Raw genomic sequence first — 27,682 nt, forward strand, 5'->3', positions numbered from 1 at the left:
TCACATCCACTGCAATGAGATAATAAATTTCATTTTTCTAAATTTGAGCCATTGTTCTAGTCTGAGAGATCTTTGTGAATCCTGACTTGCAATTTTATGTCCCCCATAGATCTGATGAGCATACATTCTATGGCTTCATTCAAAGACAAAGACATCAGGAACACATCCTTGGAATACTTTATAAGAGAATTCATTCCTTACTGATACTGACTCATTAATGATTACTCTTAGTTATTTGTCCAAATTTAAACTCATTCTAATAGATTATATTTCTGCATTTTGTCCTCAAAGATAAGATATGGGATTTTATCACGTGTTTTTTTTTTTTTAAAACAAAATCTTATAGCTATACCATCCCCTATCTGGTTACTTTGCCAAAAAAAGGAAATAATTTAGTATAATATAATTTGGACTGGTGAAGTTTTCAAAGTATTCATGAACCAACCCTTTAATAAATTCTTAGTGTTTTGCCAAGAATGGAAATCAAGCTTACTGATCTACAATTTAGAGACTTTCTTTTTTTTTTTTTTAATTGGAACATTTGCCTTTCTCAGATCCAATGGCACTCTTGTTCACCACAATCTTTCAAAGATCACTGTGAAGAACTCAGTGGGCTCAAATATGCATAAGGAAGAGATTGATGGAGTCAAAGAGAAATGAAAATAAGAGAGAAGGAAAAAACAATAGATATATTCATAAGGTTAAATGACCAAAACAGAGAGGAATCTCTACTTTCGATGTCTTCTGAAGTATTGCCAAAATATTGACGTGGTCAGGGGTTGTGTTTATGGATTCTTTTCAAAGCAGTCCTTCTAAGTACTTACAAAAGATGGTTACAAAATTTAAACATAGACGCCATTTTGAAAAACATTTTATATCCTTTAAATGGGATTTTCCTTACCTGAGGATTTTTAAATACAGCATATTTTTCTTCTTTCTCCAAAAACAATAGCTTATTTTCAGTATCTCTTGTCCAGTTTGATAAGATTTCAACGACATTTTCATGGTCTTCAAAAATCCTCTCTGACAAAATAAAAAAAATGCATTTTTTAGGCTCATTGCCTAGAGACTCTCAAATAATACATATATTTTATTGAGAACTTAGTCCATGGTTCATGTTTTATTTATAATTCTTGTGTCATATAGGTACATGGATTGTTAAAACTGAAAGAGTTATCATAGGTTTTCTGATTTAACTCCCTTACTTGTTGAGGAAATCTAAGGTAGGGGAGCTTACCTAGTGTTAGACTTAGCAGAGCCAGTATTTAAACTCAGTTTTTGACCTCAATTCCAGTATTCCTCCTACTCATAGGAAGATGACATGAAGAAATAATGAGACTTTTTTTTCTTTATTGGCTTGAGAAAGTTGAGTTTTAGCAACTGGATAACAGTTATAGAAAGGATGATTTTAGTTGAACATGAGAAAAAAACTTCCTAACAATTAGAATGATCTTGAAATGGCATGAGCTGCCTTGGGGAGGTGAGTTTCCCCTCACCATATTGCTACTTGTGAATGATATGGGCAAGACTCCTGATTATGGTAGGAGTGGGGCTAGGTCATCTCTGAGTTCTTTTCCAATTCTCAGGTTGCAATAAAATTTTACTGAGGGAATAACTTTTTAGTCTGCATTACATTTTAAAATTTGTAATATTCTCCATGATAAGCTGGATGGGTGATTTGTATAGTTGTGAGAATGTTTAATCATCATGTACTTTGGACTGTGGCACTTCCTAATTTAGCATCTGAGCCCAGCTTTTCCTTATTCCAAGTCCAGTGTTCTTATCAATTATACAAATGACCTCATTGTAAATAGGGAAATCTGGAAAAGAGGTGATTTATTGGGGAAAGATGATGGAGAAGAGGTAGACAAGGTACTTGTTTATATCTTTCTCATTTTCCCTGCCCTGATTAATTTCTTCCACCTATTCCTTTATTTTTTCTAATTGTACCAATGGCAGATGAGCAAACTCGCCAAGAGGGAATTTTTAGTTGCCCTTTTAATACAACTGTCATCCAAGGGATGACGAGGACTAATATGTAGGTAGGCCTACGGTAAAGTGAAAGTTTAAGGCTGTAAACCTGGGAAAGAGGCAAGAGGTGACAGATGCTCAGGACATCTCCACAATCTGATCAGCTTAGTGGGCATGGAATGAGAAGTATCATCCTGCCACTTCTCTCTAATGGGAGCAATGGAACCATGACAATAAAAATGTTCATAATTCTTATGGTCTGGCCACCTGCTGCCATCCTGGGCTTTCCATAGCAAAGAAATTCAAGAGTAGGTATTAAATATGATAGAAGAAAAAAAGAAAGACAGATGCAGACTCAAGATAGCCTTGATGTAAGCCATCTCGTTTAATACCAGACCAAGAGAAATACAAAATAAACGAGACTTTCAGTCTACTCATGGCTATAAAACTTACCGATTTGGAGTTCTGGGTATGTTTCATAAAGGCACCAATTCAGGTTGTAATCAAAGTGGGTTTTCTCAAAGAGGTTGTCTAAAACATCTCGTGCTGACTGCCGTTCATCCACCATCAACGACTTTGTGCTGTTATCATTCATGTATACCTTGACGACAAGCTGAGTATAGAGACATTAAAGAGCTAGTTAATTTTGGAAAATTGTGGGGGTTAGTCCATTGATTTAGAGAGACAAAAAAAAGTCAGGATGAAAGTTACAATTCCTTCTATACCTTTTGTTAACCTTTGTGCTGTTAAATCTTTTGGCAGTGTGGTGAAGTCTATGGTCTCCTCAAAATGATGTTTTAAAAACAAAGAATGAAATACATGAGTACAAAGGAAACCAATAATGTTGTATAGCTAAATTTTTTTTAGAAAGAAATAAGTTCATGGACCCCAAATTAAGAACCCTGTTCTATATCCTTTAATAGATAAGCCTTTCCCCCCCTATGAACTGTTAGAACACAAAAGGAAAGCCTTTAAAATTATGCGTGGGCATTAATGAATTTAAACAATCTGCAAGCAATTTTTAAGCATCTACTATGTGCCAGATAATGAGGATATAAAGGCAGAAATTCTTAAAGGCCCTCTTTTTTGGGGTGGGGAAGAAAGAGACTGGGTCTTCCCATTTTGCTCATGTCAGATGTGCAATGGTTTCTCATGAGTTTGATTTTATTGTTGATAAAAATAGAAGCTTTAAATTATTCCATCTCTTACCTGAGCCAGACTTGCTCTTTAGGAAGTCTGTTAACCTCATTTATCTGGAAAACTGGCCATATTGGTGCTAGACATGGCATGGGCTTTTGACTGACTTAGTCTGCTGTGTCTCAGAACTCCTCGGTTCAAAAGTTCCACCAGTCTCAGTCTCTCCCATGCTAAGGATTATCAGGATAACCCACTACTCACATTTTTTTTTCTTTTTTTGCTGAGGCAACTGGGGTTAAGTGACTTGCCCAGGATCACACAGCTAGGAAGTGTTAAGTGTCTGAGGCCATATTTGAACTCAGGTCCTCCTAACTTCAGGGCTGGTGCTCTATCCACTGCACCACCTAGCTGCCCCTCCTACTCACATTTCTAAGAGATGCTCTTTCCCTCCCCATGAGGTATCCACAGCAAAATGGCTTGCCCAAAGTGACATAGCTAGTATGTATTTAAGGTCCTCCTCAGTCCTCCTAAGTCCAGGGTCAGTGTTCTATCAGTGTCCCTACCTCTTAAATAAATAAAAATAAATTTAAATACAACATACTAGATGCTTATGTGTAGGGTGACTTAACTTTGACGCCATAGATGACAGCAATTCTGTAGAGTGCAGGCAGTTCAGTGTCACAATGCTCTAAAATGCAACACCAGAGAGCTTATTGCTCTGGTGATTTTCTGTCTTTCTTCCGCTCCAAAAGTCCCAATGTCATTATCAGAATTATATACAATAATTCTAAGATAATACATAGTAGCCACTATATAAATGTTAGCTATTATTACTATTTTTGTTGTTTGCTGTTATAAAACCAATAAATCTCAGATCAAGGCAAAAAAAATGGCAGATTAGAATAACATAAGAATGAAAAAACATATAACCTCTTCATTTGTGGCAATGATTTTTCAACAACTTTGATGATTTTCTGTCATTTATATTATATGGAAGGTAAGGCATTATTTGAAGTCAAAGGACCTGATTCTGAGTTCCAGCTCTACTACTAACTGCTTCTTCCATCTTGGACATGTCATTCAGTTTCTCTACAATTCTCTTCAGTTTCCTCATTTGTTAAAAAGAAAAAAAAAGGCTGGACTAGATAGCTACTAAAATTACTTTCAGCTCCAAACCCAAAGCTCCAAATATCTCTATACCTATATTTACAGATACATTTTCCTCTCTGAAAGAGAAATCAGCAACTGTCATCATTGTCAAAGAGCAGCAGTCTGGTTCTGAAAAGTCCAGACTAGCCTTGGACCCCGAGCTTCATGCAAAATAAGCAGTCAACCTCCCTCAGGAACACCCGAGGGAATTCAAAGCACTGCAGACACAGTAGACTTTTTTTTATTAAAAAAATGTGTTTTGGATTAGGCACGACTCTCCTTTTCTCTTAATATTCGGCACCACAGACAAGCTCCTGGTTTTAGAACCACATCTGAAGTGCTTGAAATATGAATAAATACACAGCTTGGCTTTTTGATCTGCCCAGAAAAGCCTGAATGGATGTTAGCTGCTGGCTGGTGTCAGTTCTCAATGATGGCTTTAGCTGATCATCTCCTGTGCTGCCCCAAAGCTGCTTGGGGTGGAGGATTCAAACTAATTTATCTAAGCTGAATCACAAAATTCTCACACTTTTAGGGCAGGAAATAGTTGTGGCACTTCTCCCCCATTCTCCAAGTGTCTGCTGAGATAGAAAGCTAGGATACTTCTTGCTGGTACATCCTGTACTCTGTATATGTTTTCTTTCCTTCTTTCATCTTTTTTTCCCATTTCCTCCATTTAAAGAGTTGTAGATCATTATATTTACCTTCATGTCACAGCTGGAGGACCACTTAATACATAAAACTTTTCCGGATCCCAATGCTAGTGCCATTCCCCTAATGAATGCTTGTCCTCCCCAGAAATTACCCTGAATTTAACTACTCTGTATTTATTGTCCTTACACACACATACATGCACACACATGTACTTCATATACTTAAATATATAGTGTCACTAAAGTCTTAGTGCTCTTTTAAACTTTAGTTGCTTTAAAATGGCCCAAAGACTTTTAGAACATTTTGTCTGTGCTTCTTGTCTCACCTGTAAGAATGTACACTCCTAGAAAATATAGAAATTATTTCATTCTTTTGTCCCTGTATCCCCTTTAATAGGTTTATGCTTATTGATTGGCTGATTGGTAGATAATTCAGTAGCTTAGAAGAAATGAATTATTTTAAGTTTTTAAAAATATTCACTTTCTTTCTTTTAGATTTTATTTTAAATGGCAAATGTTCAGTGTACCTCTCATGAGAATCCTAACTAAAAGCAATTAGAGGAGGCCCTAGAACTCTGGAGTTCCAACTGATTTATTTTTTAAAAAATGAGGCCCTCAAATATTTGTGACTTGCTTAAGTTCATAACTCAGTGAGTGATAGAGCTGGGAATAAATCTATTTCTTCTTTTAAGAAGGCTCTAAATTGAAGGATTCTCTACAGATGGCTTCTTTACCTATAAATGGGGATAATAACTCTTGTAACAACCACCATCACCACTACCATCATACTACCATTACAATTACCTCCACTATTACTACTACTACTATTTCTCTCCTCCTCCTCCTCCTTCTCCTCTTCCTATTTCTCTTGTTCCTCCTCGTCCCCTTCTTCCTCCTCTTCCTCCACCATCACTACCACTACTGCAACCATTACTACTGCTGCTACTACATGCAAGCTTTATCTTAAGTGCTACTTGAACTCAAAGTATAAGTCCCTACTCTAAGAGTTCTTGTCACTCATCTAGAGAGAGAAAACACTGATATATCATAACTAGTAAAGACCAGATCACTTCAAGCTTCCCCCCCTCAACAAAATGACTACTAAGCAAATACTCCCTCCCTCAGCTTCCGGTGATGGCAAAATGCAAATAACCTATATTTATCTCTGGAAATTTGATGGTAAAAAGAAACTTTTAGAAAGTGATTTCACAATATTAATTTAAAAATGAAAGTTAACGAAACAGGATTATAATTAAACTGATAAAAGGGCTTTGTAATCATGTTACCTTTTTAACTTTGGCCTCCTTCAGTTTTTCCAAGGCAAGCTTGATTTTATCAGCTTTAGCCTGAGCTTCTTCTTCTTCCTACAATAACAGTAAAATACTCAATATAAACTTTTAAATAAAACTGACAAATACATGGAGTCATTGCTAAGTATTGACAAAATGCCATAGTATGGTGATATCTTTTAAAAAAAATTATTACAAACTTAATCATCATCAATAAATAGATTTTCAGCATTTGAAAAACAAAAATGAGAATTACATATAAAACTATACAATAAATTTAATGTGGTAATAAAATCTGCCCTGTTTGTTTCCCCTTCCAAAATTTCTTTTTTATAATACAACTTCAAATCTAGATTTCTAGGAATATCCCTCCATCCAATCTATATATCTATTCATTGGCTATCCCAAGACCAGTGTCCTCTGAAAAGGTGAAGAGAACTTTAACAACAGCTTGCAAAATTAAATCTAATAAACCTCTCAGTTCCTTCAAAAATGCAAATGGAGAAGATAACAACAAAACAGGAAAATAAACCCAAGTGAGCAGGTAGGGTATAGATGGGAAAATATCTCCTGGTTAACATGTCTATTAATTACTTCATGTTTTTATCTTGAGAACAGGAATTGTAAGGTCCTACAGATTTAGTTTAGGTGGAGGGATATTATTTAAAACCTACATTGAACATGAAATTGTTAGGGAAAAGAACAAAATAAAAAGAATTTCATAAGGGTCACAAATGGGATAATTCTATTGATTCAGAATTATTGAAAAATGGAGTATTTTGATTAATTCAATATCTTGGCTAGCTAAGTATGGCTATATACACTCTTGGTGGTCAACAATTTTCAAAAAAAAATACAACATAATAATAAACACACTTAATCCTAAAAATATATGAAATTTAATTTTTAAAGATCTGGAGGGCATTTTTGGGATCTCGCAATACTATCAGGTCATCCCTATACACAATGATACTACTTTGTTACAGCAGATAAATAAAGTATAGACACTGAGTAGAGTTTATAATGACTTAATACCATTGTTACTGTTTATTTGATATCTTTGCATATAAATAGGTTTGGTCATTAGAACTTTCTGATTGTTTGGATTCTGGAAAATTTGTTGAAATATCAACCATTCATTTCCAAATATGTCTGATGCACAAGTAAGGTTGTTATTTACCTTCCTAATTTAATCATCCCCTAACATTATAGAATTATATAGATTTTGCTGATGTTTCCACTTGAAAAGAACCACATCATCATTGTTTGCCCAGGCTCTTTATCTGTCTACATTTTCTCATTCGTTCATTTATTTGTTTATTCATTCAACATAGATTGTCTTTATGGGCAATGATTCTACTTCCTTAGAACAGACAAATAAAGTACAGAAATTGAGTTGAATTTGTAAAATGATTCAAGGGAATACAAGGATGGTGACCTCATGCACAAACCATACTTCTGTTCCTTAACCCCAGTCAGAAAGAGGGAAAAGTCTTTATCTTTCTCAATGACTTTTTCATGAGATGGAGATAATATTTTATGCTATTACTACTGTGCTCATATCTAAACATATGGTATACTTTCTGTGATAAAGGCCAGAGCAATTTCTTCCTAATTATAAATACAATGGTGCACACATATACAATATTCCTTCTTTTGAAGGGTAAAAGTTACTTTCTCTTTGAAAATATAGATTTTTTTTATAGTTCTGTCTGGTGAGTGGATATTGGGCTCTTAAAAATTGAGATTATTGTTGTTCCAGTTTTCTTCCTTTTTCTTTAAGTGAAGAATATAGCAAAAATTTAAATAAAAGGAGTGTATGACTGCAGTCCTTGAGAAGACTTTTGTAAAGATGGTTCTGTTTCCTAGCAAGTTTTCCTATTGGTACAGCTTATCCAGGTACATAAATCTGACTCTGTCTGTGGGAAGTATCTAAATAATTGCTTCAGAAAATACAAGGCAAAGAGCACATCTTGAAATCATTGCCTTCCTACTGTGAAAATACAGTTAGTTAATTGTTTATGAAATTTGTCTTTATCCATGTGTTCTAGATGAAAGAAATCACAAATAACCAGTAAAGATTTACTTAGTAAAGTATAAAAAGAAAGATGAAGTAACATATTTCCACTAAACACCCATTAGTATGTTATACAAGATAAATCAAAGTCCTAAAAACAGATGATGAATGTTATCATGAAAGTCCCTGAACATAAATATCAATAGTTTTATAGTTAAATTAAAATAAATGCTGAAAATAGCCAAAAAATCACACACACTCATGGATATATTTACATTTATATTTACATGGACATATTTCATTTATAAATACATATTAATCATTTTCAGCATAGGAACCTAGTGACTTTTGCCTCACCCTCTAAAACTTTATTTTAAAGTAAAAAATAGGGATGAACAATCCCCATCAATAGAATCCCAGAAATTTTATTAAGTTTTAAAGAAATTTGAAAAGAAACATAAACTGTGAAATTATAAGCCTTAACTATGTACTTTTAAAAGCAAAATATAGTTTTCATCTTTGTTTTGACAAATACTACTGATAGTATTTGATTAATAAATTTAAATTTCTAACTACAGTATTTGGCTATGGTACAGCATTTGGCTAATGAGTCACATTTTTTTTTTTGCTTTTGGACTTTTACAATTGTATTCCCAGGGATTCAATATTAGAGGTCCTGATGGACTTTACTTTTGAGGAATACAGTAATGATAATCTAAAAGGATTATATGATAGTAATTTATGGTTACAGTTGTAAGGCTTCCTTGGCATTTTGTCTATACAATTTAATACCAAGTTCATCAAAAATAATTGAAGTTTTGTTATATGTAAGATAAAAATGGACACAGTCCTTGTCTTAAGAAAATTTACTATCTAATATGTGAATGTGACATATATAAAAATAATACAAGGTAGAATGTGACAAGGAGAGAAGAAAAATACAGCCAAAATAGTTTCCAGTCAGGTTAAGAAGAGAAGCTGTATGAAGAGAGAAGCAGCAGCAAAGATTGTCAAGTGTTATGCAAAAGTCAAAAAGAATGTTGAGAAAGCCATTGCTTTGGCATTTCAGAGATCACTGGTGATCTTAGAGTCAGCTTTGGAGTCTTTGGAGTCAGCTCTATTGAGGCTGACCAGCAGGCCGGGAGAATGGGCATCTGAACAGTGAATGAGGTGAAAAGAATGAAAGCTACATTACAGAGGGATGAATACAGAAGATTACAAGTATAAATTATTTTTTCTAGAAATTAAACTATTGCTACTGTAACAAAAATATCAATGTGTCACAGTGATTTGTTAGGACTACTAATTTGATATTATTAGTAATGAATGAGAAGTATTTATTGAAAAATGTGCAAAGTATATAGTATTTAAAATGGATATATTTTGCATTTTTCAGTCACTGAATTTCAGAGATATTCTGCATAATAAAATTTTACAATAATTACTATACATTTAGCTATAAATGCCAATAGTTTGATGGAATGGCAGGGTTGAAGGGAAAGAATTTTTGTTTTGTCTTCTGATTTTGAATTGGAGACACCTTAGTAAGTTTGCAGGTAAAAGGAAACAAAGACAGAGAAAAGAGTAAAGTTGAAGGAAAGAGAAAGAATGACCAATGCTACAAAACCTGGAGAAGACAGGTGAGAACGAGGTCAAATAATCCAAAGCTTTGGAAAATGCCAAAGTTTTGATTGCACTTTTCAAATTTTATCTTGTTATTTAGGATAACATAGATGCAACCAGCCAGGTCTAAGATTCTGAAATTCTAAATGCTTTAGTTTTCTTTACCTTTTATGTTGGAGATATTCTAAATCATAGCAAGTCCTAACCTTCCAAACATGTGATGCTCAAATGCTATTAGATAAGAACAGTGGTCTTGGATTTCCTAAGATATGACAAGTCCTGAAACAGAAGATGTCATTGAAAAGTCATATAGTGACATTTAGGGGTATATCTAAGTTTTTTTTTTCTATTGAATATGGGTAGCTAGGTAATGTACTTAGGGGAAGCGATGTGGGATAGGAAAGAATGCTAGAGTTGGAGGCAGGATGATTCAAGACAAATCCAGCCTCTTGACATTACTGGCTATATATGACTCTAGGCAAGTTTACTTTGCTTCAGTTTCCTCATCTGAAAATGGGCATCATAATAGCATGTACCTCATAGGGTTGTTTTGAGAATCAAAAGAGACATTTGTAAAATGCTTATCACAATACTCAGAACAGAGCAGTCACTCAATAAATCCTCCCTCCTTTTCTCTCTTCCTTCTTTCCATCATTCCTTCATTTTTATATAGAAGTGGGATAATGGTACCTCGGAAGTAGAAAGACCTTGATTCATACTTTACACATACTAGTGGAACAATTCTAGACAAATCAGTTGATTTCTCAGTGTCCCAAACAACTCTCTGATACCCTATGTTCAAAAATAGTGCATTCAAAAACAGTCCTCTGCACAGGCAGAGGAAGAGCTCTCCCTTAGAAGTTCCACACACCAGAAGTGTCAAATATGATCCACTGGTCACCCATGACTCACAACATTCCTAAATGCAGCTTGAACCAGATAAAAATATTTAACACAATAAATAAAAATACAATAAAGCAGAAATAATTTTAACACACAGTTTTGAAAATCTGACAAGAATCCAAGAATCCTTATGTATGGTTTAGTGGTCCCTATTATTTGAATTTGACATCATTCTCCTACACCAATGAAATCATTGTGATTTCAATAAATGTGACAAAAACATAAGAGATGATATAAGAAAAATTACAATGAAGGTAGAAGAATATAGTGTTAGGATCAATATATATACTGATGGGCAACTTTACCTGAGTGAGTGGTTCAGAAGGAGGAGGAGGTGGAGGGGGTGGAAGGTCTAAAACAGGGTCAGGAGGTGGGGGAGGCAATTCATCTTGATATTGGTTAATTCCAGTAGTGGAAAAATTGGTCTTATAGCCAAAGGAAGCTCCATTGCCCATGACTGATGATGGCTGAGATGCTGTGTTTGGCTGTTGCTGGGAAGCTTGTTTTTGGGCTTCGATGGTTCTCTGTTCTGCCTCACTTATGTCTGCTACAAGATCAGCCATTAAAGCATCTAAGTCATTGTCCTCCAGTGCATTTAGTGATTCTGTTAAAATAAAAGGAATCTTTAGGAAATCGTTAAAACAGATATTAGGCAAAATCAGTGGTAAGAAGCTAGAGAGAAAGTGCTGGGGGGGGGGGTGGGCGGGCTGAAGAGTAAAAGATGTTTTGGAAGAAGGGAGATAACAAAAAACAACAACCAGATTTAATGATGCTCAGTATGTTTATACCAGTCAGTCCCAATTCATTTAAAGTTTGTCTTCCTTTCCTTTGTCATATCCCCCCTTCCTCCCACCTATAAACCCTCCTTCATAACACAGGATAAATCAAAATTAATTAACTAAAAATTAAGACAAATTAGCCAGCATAACAACTGCATCTGAAAACATATGAAACATTTTGCTACTTCAGTCCCCTACCATTACCAGTGAGAGTAATGTTTTTAATTGTTTTATTTAAGGCACCAAGACTATTCATTATAATTATCAGAGATATATTTGTAGTCATTGTGTTCATTATTCTCCAGGCCTACTTATATTTCATGGGTTATTTCATTTATCATCTTTACTAGTTTGATGGATGTGAAGTGACACTTGAGTTGTTTTAATTGACTTTTCTCTTATTAGTGATATGGTGCCTTCATATGATTGTTGATAGTTTGCATTTCTTCTTTTGAAAATTGTTTGTAGAAGGTGCAGTGGATAGAGCACCAGCCCTGAAGTCGGGAGGATCTGAGTTTAAATCTGGTCTCACACTTAACACTTCCTGGCTGTGTTACCCTGGGCAAGTCACTTAACCCCAATTGTCTCAGGAAAAAAAAAGAAAAGAAAAGAAAAAAGAAAAAAAGAAAAGAAAAAATGTGTGTACATATCTCTTTTTATCATTTATCTACTAGAAACAGTTCTTACAAAATTACATATGAGCCTATTTTTTTTAATGATGGACAGAGATTCAGAGAAAGAATGGGAAGCACAGGTATTCTAGGTAAGGGTACCATATGCAACTCTGTGTGGTCTAGGATAGCATGAAAGGTATGGAGAAGACAGGAAAAATGAATTCATCAGTAATAATCTCCAAAGCTATACTACTGAATTGTAATCTCTGGTAGGTTTGCCATGCTAGAAAGATCATCTCTATAGTAGGAAGACCAGCTTAGCTAAATTCAGAGTCTCATTTCTAAGATCACTATGGAGTGCCAAAAACTCCCAAGGGATAATCATAGATGTAGTGTGCATTAGTGGAAAAGGACTTTATACAATTAATATTACAGATCCCTGAAATACTGAAGTATAATAAAAGTCAAATATAAACAAGATTCCAGAGGAAATATTTAACCATTTAAAAAAACTTTTAACAGTTTAGAAATATCTATTTACATACTAACAATTATGAAACAACTTATAAATTATTTTGCCATTAAAAGAGGTCCTTCTACATAAAACCTTTCCTGATTTCTTGCCCCAACTGATAGAGCCCGTTTTCCCAACCTCCCATATACTTAACTACTTTGTTTATGTTGTATTTTAAAACTGTATTCATGCTAAATAGCATAAGCACAAAAAGCTATACTACATTGTACATATATGTATATTTACATATACAAATATGTATATATATACATGTAGAATAAACATTTGTTGTCTCCTCAATTAGAATGTAAACTCCTTTCAGCAGAAATTGTTTTATTCTTTGCATTTATATTTTCAAAGCCTTAGAACAGTATCTGGCACACAGTAGATGCTAAATAAATGCTTGTTCAAAGGTAGATAATCTGTCAACAATGGGTTGATCTAATTGCCATTGTAATAAATGTGCTTTTAAATAAAAACAAAACACAATCAAACTCACTATTATTTCTAAGTTTCTTTAAAAAATTTATAATTCAGGTAGCCCATCTATTTATTCAGATTGACAGGTCCCTTAAGAACCAATAGTACTATGTTAATAAATTTAAAATTAGGGAAGCAACCCCATTAACAATCTATACATTTTTTGGATCTTATTTTTGACTTTCAAAATCTTTTCTATTTTTAAAGGCTGAAGACAAATGTATTTTTTTTTTTGAGATTTTATTTACATAATCACAACATTTAAGATTGTGGGAGGGTTTTTTGGCCCTATGTAGCTTTTTAAATAGAACAAATTTGTAGTTAGTCATAAACTCAATTTTAAACATTGGCAAACACATTTGCCAAAAACACATTTTACAGTTATTTACATTTGAATATATTAATTTTCATGCCTAAAATGTCCATAACAACTTTGTGATAATTCCCCCTATATCTCTGTTTAACTTTCTGTCCATTCATTCTTAAATATACATTTTTTCCTTTTATATAGTCTTATTAGGTTCTATGCTGTTTATCTGATTTTTTCCCTCTTTGCTTTTAGTTATTTCTTATCGATCTCTCTGGGTATTCCTTATACTTGCTGTTCTTTAGTATTTACTACCATTGGATAACATCAACATGCCAATTTATTTAATCATTTCCTGTAGTATATTTTGTATCAAATTCTTTTAAATAACAAAAATGTTGCTAAAACAACACACACACACACACACACACACACACACACACACACACAAAACATTCCCTCTCCCTTCCACATACAGTCTCAATATCCTATTTGTTATGACTACTTTTTGAAAGAAAATGTCTTATACTAACCTTCATATCATGATGAGGCACTGAAGTAGGAGTTAGAGAATTTTCATGAATTTTGAGAAATGTCCACATCCATTAACATGATAATATAGATTTGCATATTATTTGTTTATTTGATTTTTATACTGATTTTTTTCTACTATCAAACAAGTCTATTAAGTATGGTATAAATTCCATTTGATCATTTCTTTGTATTGCTTTATTTTTCTAAGATTTTATTTAGTATTTTATTAACTATAATTACTAGAACAATTTGTATATGAATTTCTTTTAGTGTTGATTTTGCCTAATTTAAAATCAGGGCTATATTTGTCTTATCAAACTCTTCTCTTTCCACAACTTTTAGATTTATAAACCTTGCAAATTAAAGGTAACTTTGGAAGTTTATAACCTTTACCTGTCAATCCATCTGAAATACAATTAGATTTTTAGTCAATACCTGTATTTCCACTATATTTTCATGAAAAAAGGTATACTTACCATTTAAATCTTTAAAACCCACACTGTAGTTAAATTCAGTACTGGGTGGATCATACACAGGAGGTGGAAGAGTTTCAACCCCTAAGCTCTGTTAAAAATAGAACAAAAAAATCACTGATTATGCAACCGTCATTGTGGATTATGCTGAACATTTTCACAAGTAAACACTTTCTGCTATACTATCTCCCCCAAAATGTTATTTACTGAGGAAATAAGACGTTTATGCCCTTAGCTTTGCTCCATGATTGTTCTTTCTTTATAGAAAATTCCAATTTAAATTTGTTTCCAGAGCAATTAAGTTTGAAAGATTTAAATAAATTCCCAAGAATAATTCTTCAAAAAAGGAAAAGTTGAATGTAAAGAGGCAAGTGGCCATTCTCAGAAGCCATGCTCCCATCTTGGGAGAGGATTTATGAAGAGATAGAAAGGTTGAGAACCTAATCATTGACATAAATTAAGAGCTCTGACACATAACATAAGCTCTGACATTGACATAAATTAAGTCTGAATTATTTATTAAATTATTATAAATTATATAAAAATTATATAAAATATAAATTAAATTATTAAAATATTAAAAAATATTAAAAGATAAAATATATTAATATTATACAATATTATACATTTATTTCATGCATCGAGTTTCTAAATTTTTTTCTGTGCCATATGCTAGTCTTTGTGTATTTTCTATGCCTTCTGCAAAACTTCCCACAAATTCCCATTTAATTCTTATGCAGACCTGCAAAATATCAAAACTATGATGTGGAAAATTGTGATGTGGAAGGGAAAAATTGTGTATCCTGTCATTACAATTATACTAGATTGTATGTGCTGAACCTAAGATCTTTCATAAAAGCAAATGAAATCCCAGAACCTCAAAATTTACAAATGACTTCAGAAGTCACTGTTCAAACACATATCTTAGCAGGAACTCCATCTAGACATATGCAAAAATGGTTTGCCAGATTTTGCCTGAAGACTTCCAATGAGGGTAAATGTACTACCTACTTCCACTCTAGGAATAGTTCTAGTTTTTAGGAAATTTTTCCTCTTAATGTCTCAAATTGGCTATTTTGCAGCTTTTGCATTACTCCTCTGAAGCCAGGCAGATCAAGGCTAATTCTTCTTCTATAAAATGGTCCTTCAAGTATCTGAATTTAGCTACTATATCCAATTCTTAGCCCACCCAAGGCTTCTCTTCTGAATAAACATTCCTGTTTCTGCTGAGAACCTCGTTCTGCTTTTGCTCACTTTATTTCTGTATCAGTTAAGACAAATCTTTCCAAGTTTCTCTGAAACTGTGCTTCTCATCACTTCCTACAGCATAAAAAGGTTACATTCATATACTAGAGTTTGTGTAGCCATTCTGTAATTGAAGGGCTTGTTCCCTGACTCTTAATATATTTGATAACAGCATATCTCCAAGGTTTCAAGTTTAAATCTGTACTACTTTTCCATTCAAAAGTTCTAATAATTTGCGATTTGGAAAGTGAAGAAGGTAAAGCAGACAGAATAGAGAGAAGAGAGATTTCCATCTCCCACTCCCTTCCTCACCCCTCCTCATGACTTAAAATGAACACATCTTTGCCTAAAGGGAAAAAAAGAGGCTATGGAGAATTTTTATGAAATTTTCTATAGTTGGAAAACTTTTTTGAGTCACCCTTTAGGAGTTTATAGGACAAAATGTAAAACTTCACCTTTTTTTAAAAAAGACTACTAGAAAAATTAATGTCAACAAATTAGATGGCTTTTCTAAGAGGGAAGCTTGTTAGTCACTTGGAGAGTGAGTTGAACCAACACTCGGCAATAATGGAGCAGAAAAGGAGTGGTTTGCTTTTAGAGATTTGGTGTACAGCACTGCATTTGCTCATCTGGGCCCTAAACTGTGGCAGTAACAGGACATATGCTGCTAGCTTTTATTTTTCTTTCTTTATGACTGCAATCTTCTAAGTTAAACCTTTAAATGAAATATTTTGTTGATCTCAAGCCTTAGGGCTTATAAGGTAAAGGATACAATTTGGAAAATGAAATTACGGAAGTTCTCTGCTTTAGGGGCCATTCCACAATTGCTTGGGAGGGGTGCCAGTGAGTAAAAAGATTATTTTGGCGGATTGAATTATTCCACTTTTACTTTCTCTCTGTTGTTTCTCAGCACAAAAGATTGCAGTATATATCTGCTAGGGTGACAAAAAAGATAGATCCCTATCTTCCAATGTTCTGAAAGATTATTTACTTCTTACCTTAAAACTTATTTGATTTTTTTTTCTGTGATACAATTTTTTTTTTTAAAGAGTAATTTACCTGGGTCAACAAGTCCATTTCTCCCAGCAAATTGCTGAACATTTCATCTATATCTTCACATGTCTGCTCCATCTGAAAAAGAAGAAATATGGATATAAGCACAGTTTAAGGTGAAATGTTTGGATGAACAAATGACATGCAGCTTTCCTTTCTGAATTACCCCATCAAGGTACTGTAGTCCTTTATATGACTCTGTCCTGAAGATTAAAAATCCAAAAGATAACCGTCTTCTCTAGACCCTTCAGAATCCCCCAAAGTTCTGGATTGTTCCAAGGCTGGCTTGGGATTTAGGAGGCTGCTCTCGGGCAAATCTGGGGCTAACATGAACCAAATTCTAGGTCTAGCCTCAGCCAGAAATGGAAAGCCCCACTGATTCTCCCTCTTAGCTAATGGTTACCAAAATGAGCAATGGTGAGTTAAAATCCAGCCTGATGGAGGTGAATAAGGAAGTATTCTTCCTTATTCAGGGTGACTGATTCTCATCCACGTACTCCCATATATGTTCCACAAGCTGGAAAGCTTCCTAATCCCTAGCACTTAGCATAGTGCTTGGCACACACAGGTACTTAATAAATGCTCTAGGTTTCCCCATATTTCCTGGATACCAGGAAATTCATTCTGTCCATCTGTTATCCCTGTTATCTGTTATTCCATCTCACTGCATGATCAAGATGCTTCCTTTTCCAATTACATATCTTCTACAGATTATTTTTTATATTAATTTACCCAGAGTTAGAATTGTGGAAGAGAACAAACCAAAAAGACTTGTATTCAGATCCTATCTTTAATACATACTGACTTTCTGATCTGGGCAAGTTACATTTAGAAAACCACATATTAACATTACTTATAGGCTACTGTATTTTACTTTGTTAAATATCTCTCAATTATATTTCCATCTAGTTCTAGCTGTACTTTTGAGTTAGCTCATATGTTTGACACCTGAAACAGGTAACCCTCTAAGACTATCAGTTATAAAGATGCTACATTGCATGCATAAAAGTTTGCTCGCTTAGGAGCTCCCCATGCTAATGGAACCCCAAGTTCTGTCCCTATCATTGTCACTGGCATTGGCAAGATGGTGTAGTTTTTTTCACTAACTTTGGTTTTTTGTATCACCCCCAATTTTTTTGGGGGGGAGAGGATGATACTCCATGACAATGTGATGAAAAAAAAAAGATCTTTTTGAGTAAACAGGTAAAAATGAGACCAAGTTGGGAGGGTTTATATTCTCAAACTTCAGATGTGGAAAAAGTAATGTGTTTAGAGTGAAAGACTTAGCTTTGTCTGCCTGGCTCGAATCTGTCACTGGTTTTATGACTAAACACAGCCAGCCAAAGAAGACCCTGGCAGTAAGATAGAATCATCTTTGCAGATTCTAGCTAGTAAAATTTCACAGTTTTTTGCAATTTATGGTTGGTCTCTTGCATCATTAGATTGGAAACCTCACTAAGATGATAAAGAGTGATGACTTGAAAAGTAATGGTAGCATTAATGAATATAGAAATATTAATTAACACTAACAGCCCCAATTTCTCAGCTTTCTGGACAAACAACTCAAGGACACAGTAGTGTTTCATCCAAACTGCAATGTAATAACTCAGACCATTGGTCTCTACAACAACTCCTCTCCCCTCAACCCTCAGTTGGAAATCTACTACCTTAATACCCTCTCACACCTGATTCTCACTCCACCAAAGATGCCAGCAATTTTGCAGTTATCTATGTTTTATAAAATGAGGATGAAGATGGAAAACAGCCACTCTGGACAAGATAGCTTCGTAGATCTCAGAGCTGGAGGGAGGATCTTAGAAACAATCTAGTACAATCCTTCAATGTACAGATGAGGATTAAAAATACATAAATAAGGGGCAGCTAGGTGGCCTAGTGGATAGAGCACCAGCCCTGAAGTCAGGAGGACCTGAGTTCAAATCTTACCTCAGACACTTAATACTTCCTAGCTGAGTTCAAATCTTACCTCAGACACTTAATACTTCCTAGCTGTATGATCCTGGGCAAGTCACTTAACTCCAACTGCCTCAGCAACAACAAAAAATTTAAAAAAATACACAAATATATAGAAATGAATAAAAACAAACCCAGAATCTAGTCTGAAAGAACCAGATAGGTAATGAAAAAACATAATGGGTCATTTGAGTTTTTAAAATATTTTCATTATCATTTGGGATTTATGGCTCTACAATTGAATAAATGCCATGGTTTCATCTTTCAATCTTATCAAATGAATTAAGATTAGGGGATGGGTCTTTGTTCTGGCACTGAAGTTGCCTCTCTTTGTCAAGCATAAACATTCCTCTTTACCCTGCAATTTGAGAAGTTAAAATTGAGTTTTAAGAAGCTTTTCATTTTTTTTTTTACGTTCTAGCCATTTCCATGTTCTTCCCTCTCAACACTGAACTCTCCTCTGTAACAAAATAAAACTTTAGTAAATATGTGAAATTCTGATGGGGTAGTCTATGATAACTCTGCTGGGAGGAGAATGCTTTTTAGTCTGATCTTCAGGACCAAGACTGGACATTGCACTCAATCTGAGTTCAGCTATTATCCAGTGTTTTCATTTATATTACATAGCTTTGGAGATAAATGAGTCAAGAGAAGGAGTTCTAGGAAAAGCAGAAAGGAACACAGTGCCAGACACATGGTAAGGACTTAATAAATAATAATAATAATAATAAATAATAAATAAAAGAGCAAAGCAAGAGAGAGAATCTTGATGTGGCAAACTTGGACTTTTGCCTTTATTAGTTTTGTGAGTGAAGGTGACCGTGAAGGGATAAGAAGGAAAATGACTCTTTCTCCCCATCCCTTCCCAACAGTGATGATATTACAAACTTTGGACCAGTAACAAAAATCCAGCAGGGAACTGAAAAAGAATAATCAGAAAATCTGAAGAAAGGCAGTTGCAGGGACTGTGACCTCTCTGAGGAGAAGCACTTTGAGAATTTCATGAAGATTCCAGGAAAGGAGAAAGTTTTTATTCTATGTTCCATACAATCAAGATCTATGAGTATATCTTTGTCATATTGTTTCCTAAGCTTGAGTCCTGGACTCTATATGTATTTGTGGGGCGGTGTCTCAGATATTGGGGGCATTGGTTTCATAACTATTCTTATTAATTGTTATTCTTATTACAGTTATATATTTTACATAGTATATTTATATATAATATTTATACACAGTTGTATAGTAGTATATTAGTTATATTCTTATTATATTATCTTATTCAATATCCTTAACTAAAAGCTGATCAACCCTGGCTGTCTAATCAGCAAGATAACATTTGTTAAACTTAAATAGAAAATGATCCCTGTGGAGAACATATTGACTTAGAAAACTACAAATGAAGATTATCTATGCTATATTTTATTTATTTATTTTTTAAAATTATTTTCCAATTACATTTTAATTTGGGTTTGCTGCACTAGGAAGTGTTATAGGCCTCAGGGAATTTAACACTTGTGAGCTAGATAATAAGATGACTAGATAATAAAAGTGGATAGTGTGTTGTGCCTGAAGTCAGGAAGATCTGAGTTTGAGGTCTGCCTTAAATGCTTACTTAGTTGTGCCATTCTGGGCAAGTCAATTAAGCTTTCAGTTTTATCTGTAAAATGTGAGTAATAATAGTACCTACCCCAGAGGGTTGTTGTGATGTTCAAATGAAATAGTGCATACAAGGTCTTTTGCAAATTTTAAAACACTATACAAATGCTAGTTAAGAATAATCAGTGGGGATCCCAATGGTGGGCACTTGTGAACCAGTCAAACTAGAAGCCTGAGGGGAGAAATAGATAACCAACACCCTGAACCATAGCCAGTCATCCTGATTTTTGTCTTGCCACTGAACTTTGATGACTCAGGAAGAGAGGGTGAGGCTGATGACTTCGTGTACTCTGCTTCCAATTCATGAACAAGTTAAGAAATCATCTGGTATTATAGATCTTTTATTAAAACAAAGGATGAACATCAATGACCACCTCATGGTCCATAGTGAGCTGGGGCTGGAAAGACTCCTCTGGAAAGAGGTGCTAAACCATCAGATCCCTGGTCCCAGGGCCTTCCACCTTTGCTCTCCCAGCAAACTGATCTTTTCTTTCTGAGCTATATTCCTCACTGTGTAATTTGAGCTGTGGGAGGAGAAAAAAGTTGTCTAGTGATAATGTTGGACCGTTAAAAAAAAACTTTTATAATAAAATATGCATAATGTCAATTATATATAACACATCATCATAATAAATAAAATAGAAAAATCTATATATACAAAGTATATACTTATATATGTATATGAATATATGTATCTATGTGAACATGTATACTAAAGGAAAAACAAATATAAACAATTCATAGGGTAAATAAAATATAAACTCTATTAAGACTCTGTTTTGGGTACTCTTCTCTTTTAACCTTTTTTGATTTCCCAGACCCCTTTTGGCAATCTAGTGAAGGCTACGGACAGCTTTTCAGGATAATATGTTTAAATTCATTAAATAGGATTACAAAAGAAACTATGTTGAAAGATATGAATTTTTCCCAACCAATTCATTGGCCCCCTGATATCTTTCTAAGTTCTTAACTTTTTTTCCTGTAGGGACACTAACTCAAAATGCACAAAAGAGTTCATCTTGGTCCCCCAACACCCTTTCCTCTTCTAAATGATCCTATTATTTTTGGGACACCATCATCTTCCATGTCATTCAGCTTTGCAACTTAACTCTTCATTTTTATTTATCAGTCAATCTATTGCTAAATCTCATCCTTTCTTTCTTCACAATATCTCCCCACTCCCATCCCACCAGTTTACTGGTCTTCTAATTAGCCTCTCTGCTTTATGTCTGGGTCTACTCCAATCATCCTTACTCAGCAACCAAAGCTTTTCCTAAAAATCTCCATGGGTTACCTATAACCTCCAGGAGCAATATCAACACTTTGATCTTGGGTCCAGGGATGAGGTTTAGGTTTTCCTGGTCCTTCTCCTATCTCTTCCCCTCCTCCAACTCCTCTTGAATCTCTAAAAGTGAAGGAATCTGATCCAGCTCAGACCCCCACTGATGGCTCATTCCTAGTCCCCTTTCTCAAGAGGCTGGGCTCAGCATAAACAGAGTTATGGATAGCCCTGCCTACTGCAGTACTACCTAATCATTAACAACAGATATAATAATTAGAGAGAGACACTTAGAGAGTTGTGGCTGTTTCTCTGAGCAGCTGCAAACACTTTCCCTTCACAGTCCTCTCTGGGAGGTCAATTACTAGCCAGGCAAATAAAACTTGTTGCTAGTGATTAGACCAGCAGGAATTATTCTACAGTCTAATGCTCAGGAATGGCTTGTACCCTTGGGCTTTAGAGGTACCTTTCTGTTTTATTTTACAGTAAGTTCCTAGATCAGGGGCTCTTAACCTTTTTTTTTTCCTGTCGAACCCATTCTCAGAATAATGTTTTGAAATGCATAAAATAAAATACGCAGGATCACAAAGAAAAGCAATTATATTGAAATATAAAATATTAAAAAAAAATCAAGCTCATGAAGTCTAGTTAAAACCTCTAGTCTTTAACTCATTTTCTGAAAGGAATCAGGTCTTATTTCTGTACTCTCCTTACCCATGATGATTTTTCATGGACTTCAAATGTCAAGAGAAGTTTCAATATTTTAAAATATTAGAGTAAGTACTCCCTTCACCAATGTACATCATAACCCCTCAACCCTTAGTAAGTGGTCTCCAGTTGTTGAGGCTAAAGGAATAAGCTCCCCAAGGACAAAAGCTGTTAGTTTTTTAAGTTTCTCTATTTCCGGTACCTAGCTGGGCCATGTATACAGTAGCTACTTAATAAATGAATGAACTGAATTGAACTATCTGGTGGTCAATTTTGTGGTGATAAACAACTCTTTAAATTTATCAGGTCAGGCCCTCGAGTGGCAAACCCAGACAACTTATCCCAGGGTCCATATTGAAAGTCTTGCTAACTTGGCAGGATCTGGGGTACAGAAGTCACCTTCCTGGCAAGAGAAGGCATCTCAGCAGGATCTCTATGTAGATATAGTGAAGGGGCACAGTCTAAGGACTCCTTCCCTCTAGATCTACCTGAGCATTCTCTAGAATGCAAGAATCAAGTACATAATTTTCAAACTTTAAAGTATATTTAAAGTAAACGCTTACCTTCCTATGGCAGTCTAAAAGGGCCCGCATGGCCTGTATTCCTGGGTGAAGGAATGGATTTGGGATCACAATTTTGGAAGATTGAGGAAGAAGTATGTGGGTATGCTCCCTGTCTGTGAGAGGTGATCGAAACAAACAGAACTAGATATACGTTTTTGGGTCTGGCCAATAAAAATATTTTCTTTGCTTGATCATGCATATTTGTTATAAAGGTTTTTTTTTTTTTTTTGTCTTTTTTGTTCAATTGTTGGAGGGGAGAAAAGGAAAACCAAATGCTTGTTAGTTGAAAAAAGTTGAAATACAAAAACCAAGAATGGGTCTAGAGTTTTAAAGAATTTATGTGGGAATTTTAACTATCATCATTCTAAAACCCATACTTTCTTTCTGGCTTGTTTGAATTACTGGGTCGCTAAATATAACTGTCAATAGAATTTACTGACAATGAAAATAACAGGGACTGCAATTAATTAGTTCACATTTTCTGTGGGCTACTTTTGGTAACAATATGTGTTATATTCCGAGTTTGCCTATTAAAATCAAGTATCTGCTAAAAATCTCTTTAAACAATACATATTAATGTTTATAATTATGAAATAAATGTATATCATTTGCTAATTCTAAAAGGATAAAAAGTACTTAAGCTCTTCAACAAAGCAGGTAATAAATAAGCATTAAATGGAAATTCTTTATGCCATATTGAAGCAAATGAAGTTCAAAGGCCCTGATTTTTATTTACTTTAAAGTGTCAAGAATCCCATTAATAAAAATAATTTAAAGGTCTCTATTAATGTGATGACTTTCACTGAGAATTAAAAAAAATTCCATAGACTTTTACATTTTAGACACACAACTATTTCAGTGGAGAGTAGGGGGGACAGTTATCCAGAGTATTTGATTTTTTCATGTTATAAGAAGGGTATGTGCAATGTGTTCTTAATGTAACCCATTAATGATTTTATTTATTTCTTTAAAAATGATCCATCTTAACAACTTGATTATTTTCTATTACCCTTTTGTTTCTGGTTATGTGGCTTTTTTTTTTTAAGGAATATTTGCTTTCTATCAATTCTCTTTTACATTATCACCAGGGACTTACTGTTCAAGTTTGCTGTTTGAGTACCTAATATTAAAAAATATGATGAACATCTCAACTCAACAGATTCAAGGGGTAAGAAACTAGGGTTGGATTTGTTGCAGAATTCAGACAATCTGTTTCTTTTTGCCTCTCATACTGATGCTAATTATTATTCTTTAATGATATTAAAGAGACCTGGCTCCTATGCCTAGAATGCATTTCCTCTTTATCTGTCTTAAAATCTCTAGGTTTTTTTTTTTTTTCAGAACTCAGCTCCATTGACAATTTCTACATAGTCTCCAATAGATGTGTATGTATGCATATACATAATATACATATAGGTATGTATACATACATGCATATATGTTAAATATATGTATATGTAATGTATTTAGAGGCAGATCTTGTGGCCATACTTTAAGGACAGGACTTTCCTATCTGACTTATTGTGAAAATGTTCCGTTAAGTACTCGTTCTCCCATAAGAATGTGAGCTCCTTGAGAGCAAGGGCTGTCTGATCTTTCCACTGGGATCCTTAGTATTTAGTGTCTGCATACAGTAAGCACTTAACAATTGCTTCATTCATTCATTCATTCCTATAATGTTAAGCTTTGTAATTTGTGGGTCTACACTGTAGTTTGTGCAGTCATGATCCACATGATATAGTGGATAGAAGGCTGGCCTAGGGAGTTATGAATCCATGGCTCCAAGTTCTGCTTCTGACACACACTAGCTGTTTGACCATTAATAAGTTTCTTAACCTACTGTTGTCCCTAGGAAGCTCTAAGACACCATGCTAGCAAGGAAAATCCATATCATGGAATTTCCTTACTGTGAGTTTCCCCACGTGGATGAAGTCACTGGTCTAAAAATTAAATGAAAATCTCATTCTGTTGCTTCATTGAGCCATGGAAGTGACTATGAATTCCAAGGTCATGCCAGTGGAATTCCCCATTGTGGCAAGTTCTACTAACTAAGAAAGCAGGATAGAGATGATAGATTAGCTGTTCTAATGGGCAAACACAGGGAAGCCCATTACAGCTAGCTGGCCACAAGATAATGAAATTCATTTGCCATGGTGACCCATTCACTGTAACCACAGTTCTATCTGCAGTCAATGAGTCAGGCAGATGGGATCCTGCAGACAAAGAGTCATCCTCAAGTCCTCTGTCTCTCAATCCACAAATCTAATAGTTACCAAATCTCACCATTTCTACCCCTACAAGATTTCTTATGTGTTTCCCCTTTACTCTACTCTACAACAATCTTAGTTCAAAGTACTCATTGACTCATTTTTTCTAAAGCCTTAAATTAGCTCCCCTCTTTCCTTTCTCTTTCATTCTCACCAAAATGTTTCCTAAAATAAAGGCCTGACCTTATCACTTCTCTGTCGCCCAAATGGATCAAATACAAACGTCTTAAATCACTCCGTGAGTGATTTAAATCCCTTCACAACCTGGCCCCAATCAACTTTTCTAGACCTATTACATGGCACTCTTTCCATACTCAATGACCCAACACTGGCCAATTAATACACATTATCTACCACATACACACATCTACCATATTCTACTTTGCACCCTCATGCCTTTATACCAAGTTCCCTCATGCCTAGAATGCATTTACTTCTAACTTTAGGATCTCTACTTTCTTTCAAAACTCAGCAAAAGCACCAATTTCTACAGAAAGACTCCAGATTTCCCTCTTCATTTTGTATTTATTAATTTATTCAGTATTCATTTAGCAGTGTGCTGAATAAATACACATCTATGCACATATAAACATATAAATACATATATGTATATGTATATACACTAAATGTCTTTCACATTTAAAAGCTTTTAGAACTGAGTTCATATGCAGCCTCAGACATTAACTAGCTATGTGACCCTGGAAAACCTGTCTCAGTCTTTTCCAACAGAAAATGGGAATAATCTCACCTCCCATATAAGAGTTGCTGTGAGTATCAAATTAAGATGATATTTATAAAATATTTAACCCAGTGCTTGACACACAGCAGGATTTGCTAAGAGCTTGCATGATTTTAACTTATATTTTAGAACAGGTAGAATTTGTAATAAACTCTGGGTTCCTTCATTAACTGAATGGATAGGTCTCTTGAGGTGACTGTTCTATAGTAATAATTTATGAAATTGAAATCTTTTAATCTTCTAACATTTTAGAGAAACATTTTGCATTAAACTGAAGCTAGAAAAAAGGTTAATCAGGATAAAGGTAATTTGATTAAATACAATTTCAAGTCTGTCATCCAACTGGGATTTCAAATTAAGTTCCAGTAGTAGGTAGGTATGGAGGTAGCAGGATGAGACTAAAGAGAATAATCAATCTTCAAAAAATGACTAACATAACTTCCTGGAAAAAAAGAGTTTTGTTTTTTTCTTAAAAATGTGTGGGTTGATCATTTGTATCTTCTGTCAAAAAAAGCTTTATCTTGCTCTCATTTTCCACACTTAGGGATACTGCAATATACATTGAAAATAAAATGGTGATCTAAAGTTAAGCAACAGCTAGTTAGTATTTTTTAATCCTGTGTGTAAGTTTAGGTATACTGTGAACACAAAACTTATCCAGGAAAGCCAAGAAGAGGAAGAAGCCTGTCTTTCTAAATGGTAGCCATGGCTCACCCCATCTCAAATTAGTATATTTACTATGCTCTTAAAAAAACATTTAAGATGAATTAGGATAAAAAGAGTCAACTTTATTAAGATTTCATCAAAATCATTTAACAGGGACTAGATTTGTGATTTCTATAGTATGAGAACTCCCAGGTGAGGAAGCTCCTTCTCTGCAACATATCTTCTTAGAGAGTTTCAGAGATTCCTGAGGGCAATGAAAAGTTAAGTCACTCATTGAGGGTTGTAAAACCAGTATTTACTGGAGTTAGGATTTGATCCCAATTCCTCTTAGCTTCAAGACTACTTCTGTCCATTACACTACACTGCCTTGTAACAAACTGATTTTTTTAAAAGAAATAATGATTTCCTATAATTTATGAAAAATAAATGGATATGAAAAATCCAATGGTAAATTTTCCACTTGTTTCTAATCCAATTACCGTTAAGTCCTTCAAATGTTACATCATTTCCTGGGAGAATTAAAGAGTGATTAAAGAAAATCTTAAATCAATTTTTACTTAGTTTGGCCAATTTTTGTTAAAGAGCATCTTGTTTCATAAAAACAAGACCTTAAAATCATGGGGGCATCCCACAAGTTTTCATTTCTCTCAGTGTTCTTATGAGATGTATCCCCTGCCCAGCCATTGTGTCTGTTTCAATGCCTCATCAACAGCAGTGGATTGAGAATCATAAAGAGAAGCCAGAGCCATCCCATTTAGTAGTGCTAATAATAACAATAATAATAAGGCTGCCTTAGTAGGACAAAGTCAATGTCCCCATACCAATTCTCCTGTGAAGAAAGAAATAGATCTTTCAGTTTTAAGTATATCAAATAACCACTCAATCTGACACTCTCATGAGCATAATTCAATGATGACCTTATTAAGAGCTGGACAGGTGAATGGCTTTATGACCACATGGCTGTGAAAAGACATTTTTCAGCCAAATTCCTAGCCTGATAGAATTCTCTTCTTCTGATGAAGGGACAGGTTTATTTTAGGTAGAGGTGATTCTGTCAATTTTTCTTTCCAGGCAGAAAAGGCAGATTCAGGC

At 34.5% G+C, this 27,682-nt stretch overlaps 1 protein-coding gene across 1 annotated transcript in view; it reads right to left on the bottom strand.

The window, feature by feature from the left end:
- The window catches only part of APBB1IP (amyloid beta precursor protein binding family B member 1 interacting protein), a 114,586-nt gene that overhangs the window by 53,464 nt on the left and 33,440 nt on the right, over positions 1 to 27,682 (bottom strand). Inside the window, exons 2-7 of the mRNA XM_003771855.4 lie at positions 16,748 to 16,819; positions 14,447 to 14,534; positions 11,048 to 11,346; positions 6,197 to 6,274; positions 2,425 to 2,584; positions 902 to 1,023 (exon numbers count right to left, since the gene is read on the bottom strand). Of these exons, the coding sequence (XP_003771903.1) occupies positions 902 to 1,023; positions 2,425 to 2,584; positions 6,197 to 6,274; positions 11,048 to 11,346; positions 14,447 to 14,534; positions 16,748 to 16,819 (819 nt within the window). The remainder of the gene's footprint in view (positions 1 to 901; positions 1,024 to 2,424; positions 2,585 to 6,196; positions 6,275 to 11,047; positions 11,347 to 14,446; positions 14,535 to 16,747; positions 16,820 to 27,682) is intronic.

Source organism: Sarcophilus harrisii, chromosome 5 (assembly GCF_902635505.1).
Source record: "Sarcophilus harrisii chromosome 5, mSarHar1.11, whole genome shotgun sequence".
Taxonomy (NCBI): Eukaryota; Metazoa; Chordata; class Mammalia; order Dasyuromorphia; family Dasyuridae; genus Sarcophilus; species Sarcophilus harrisii.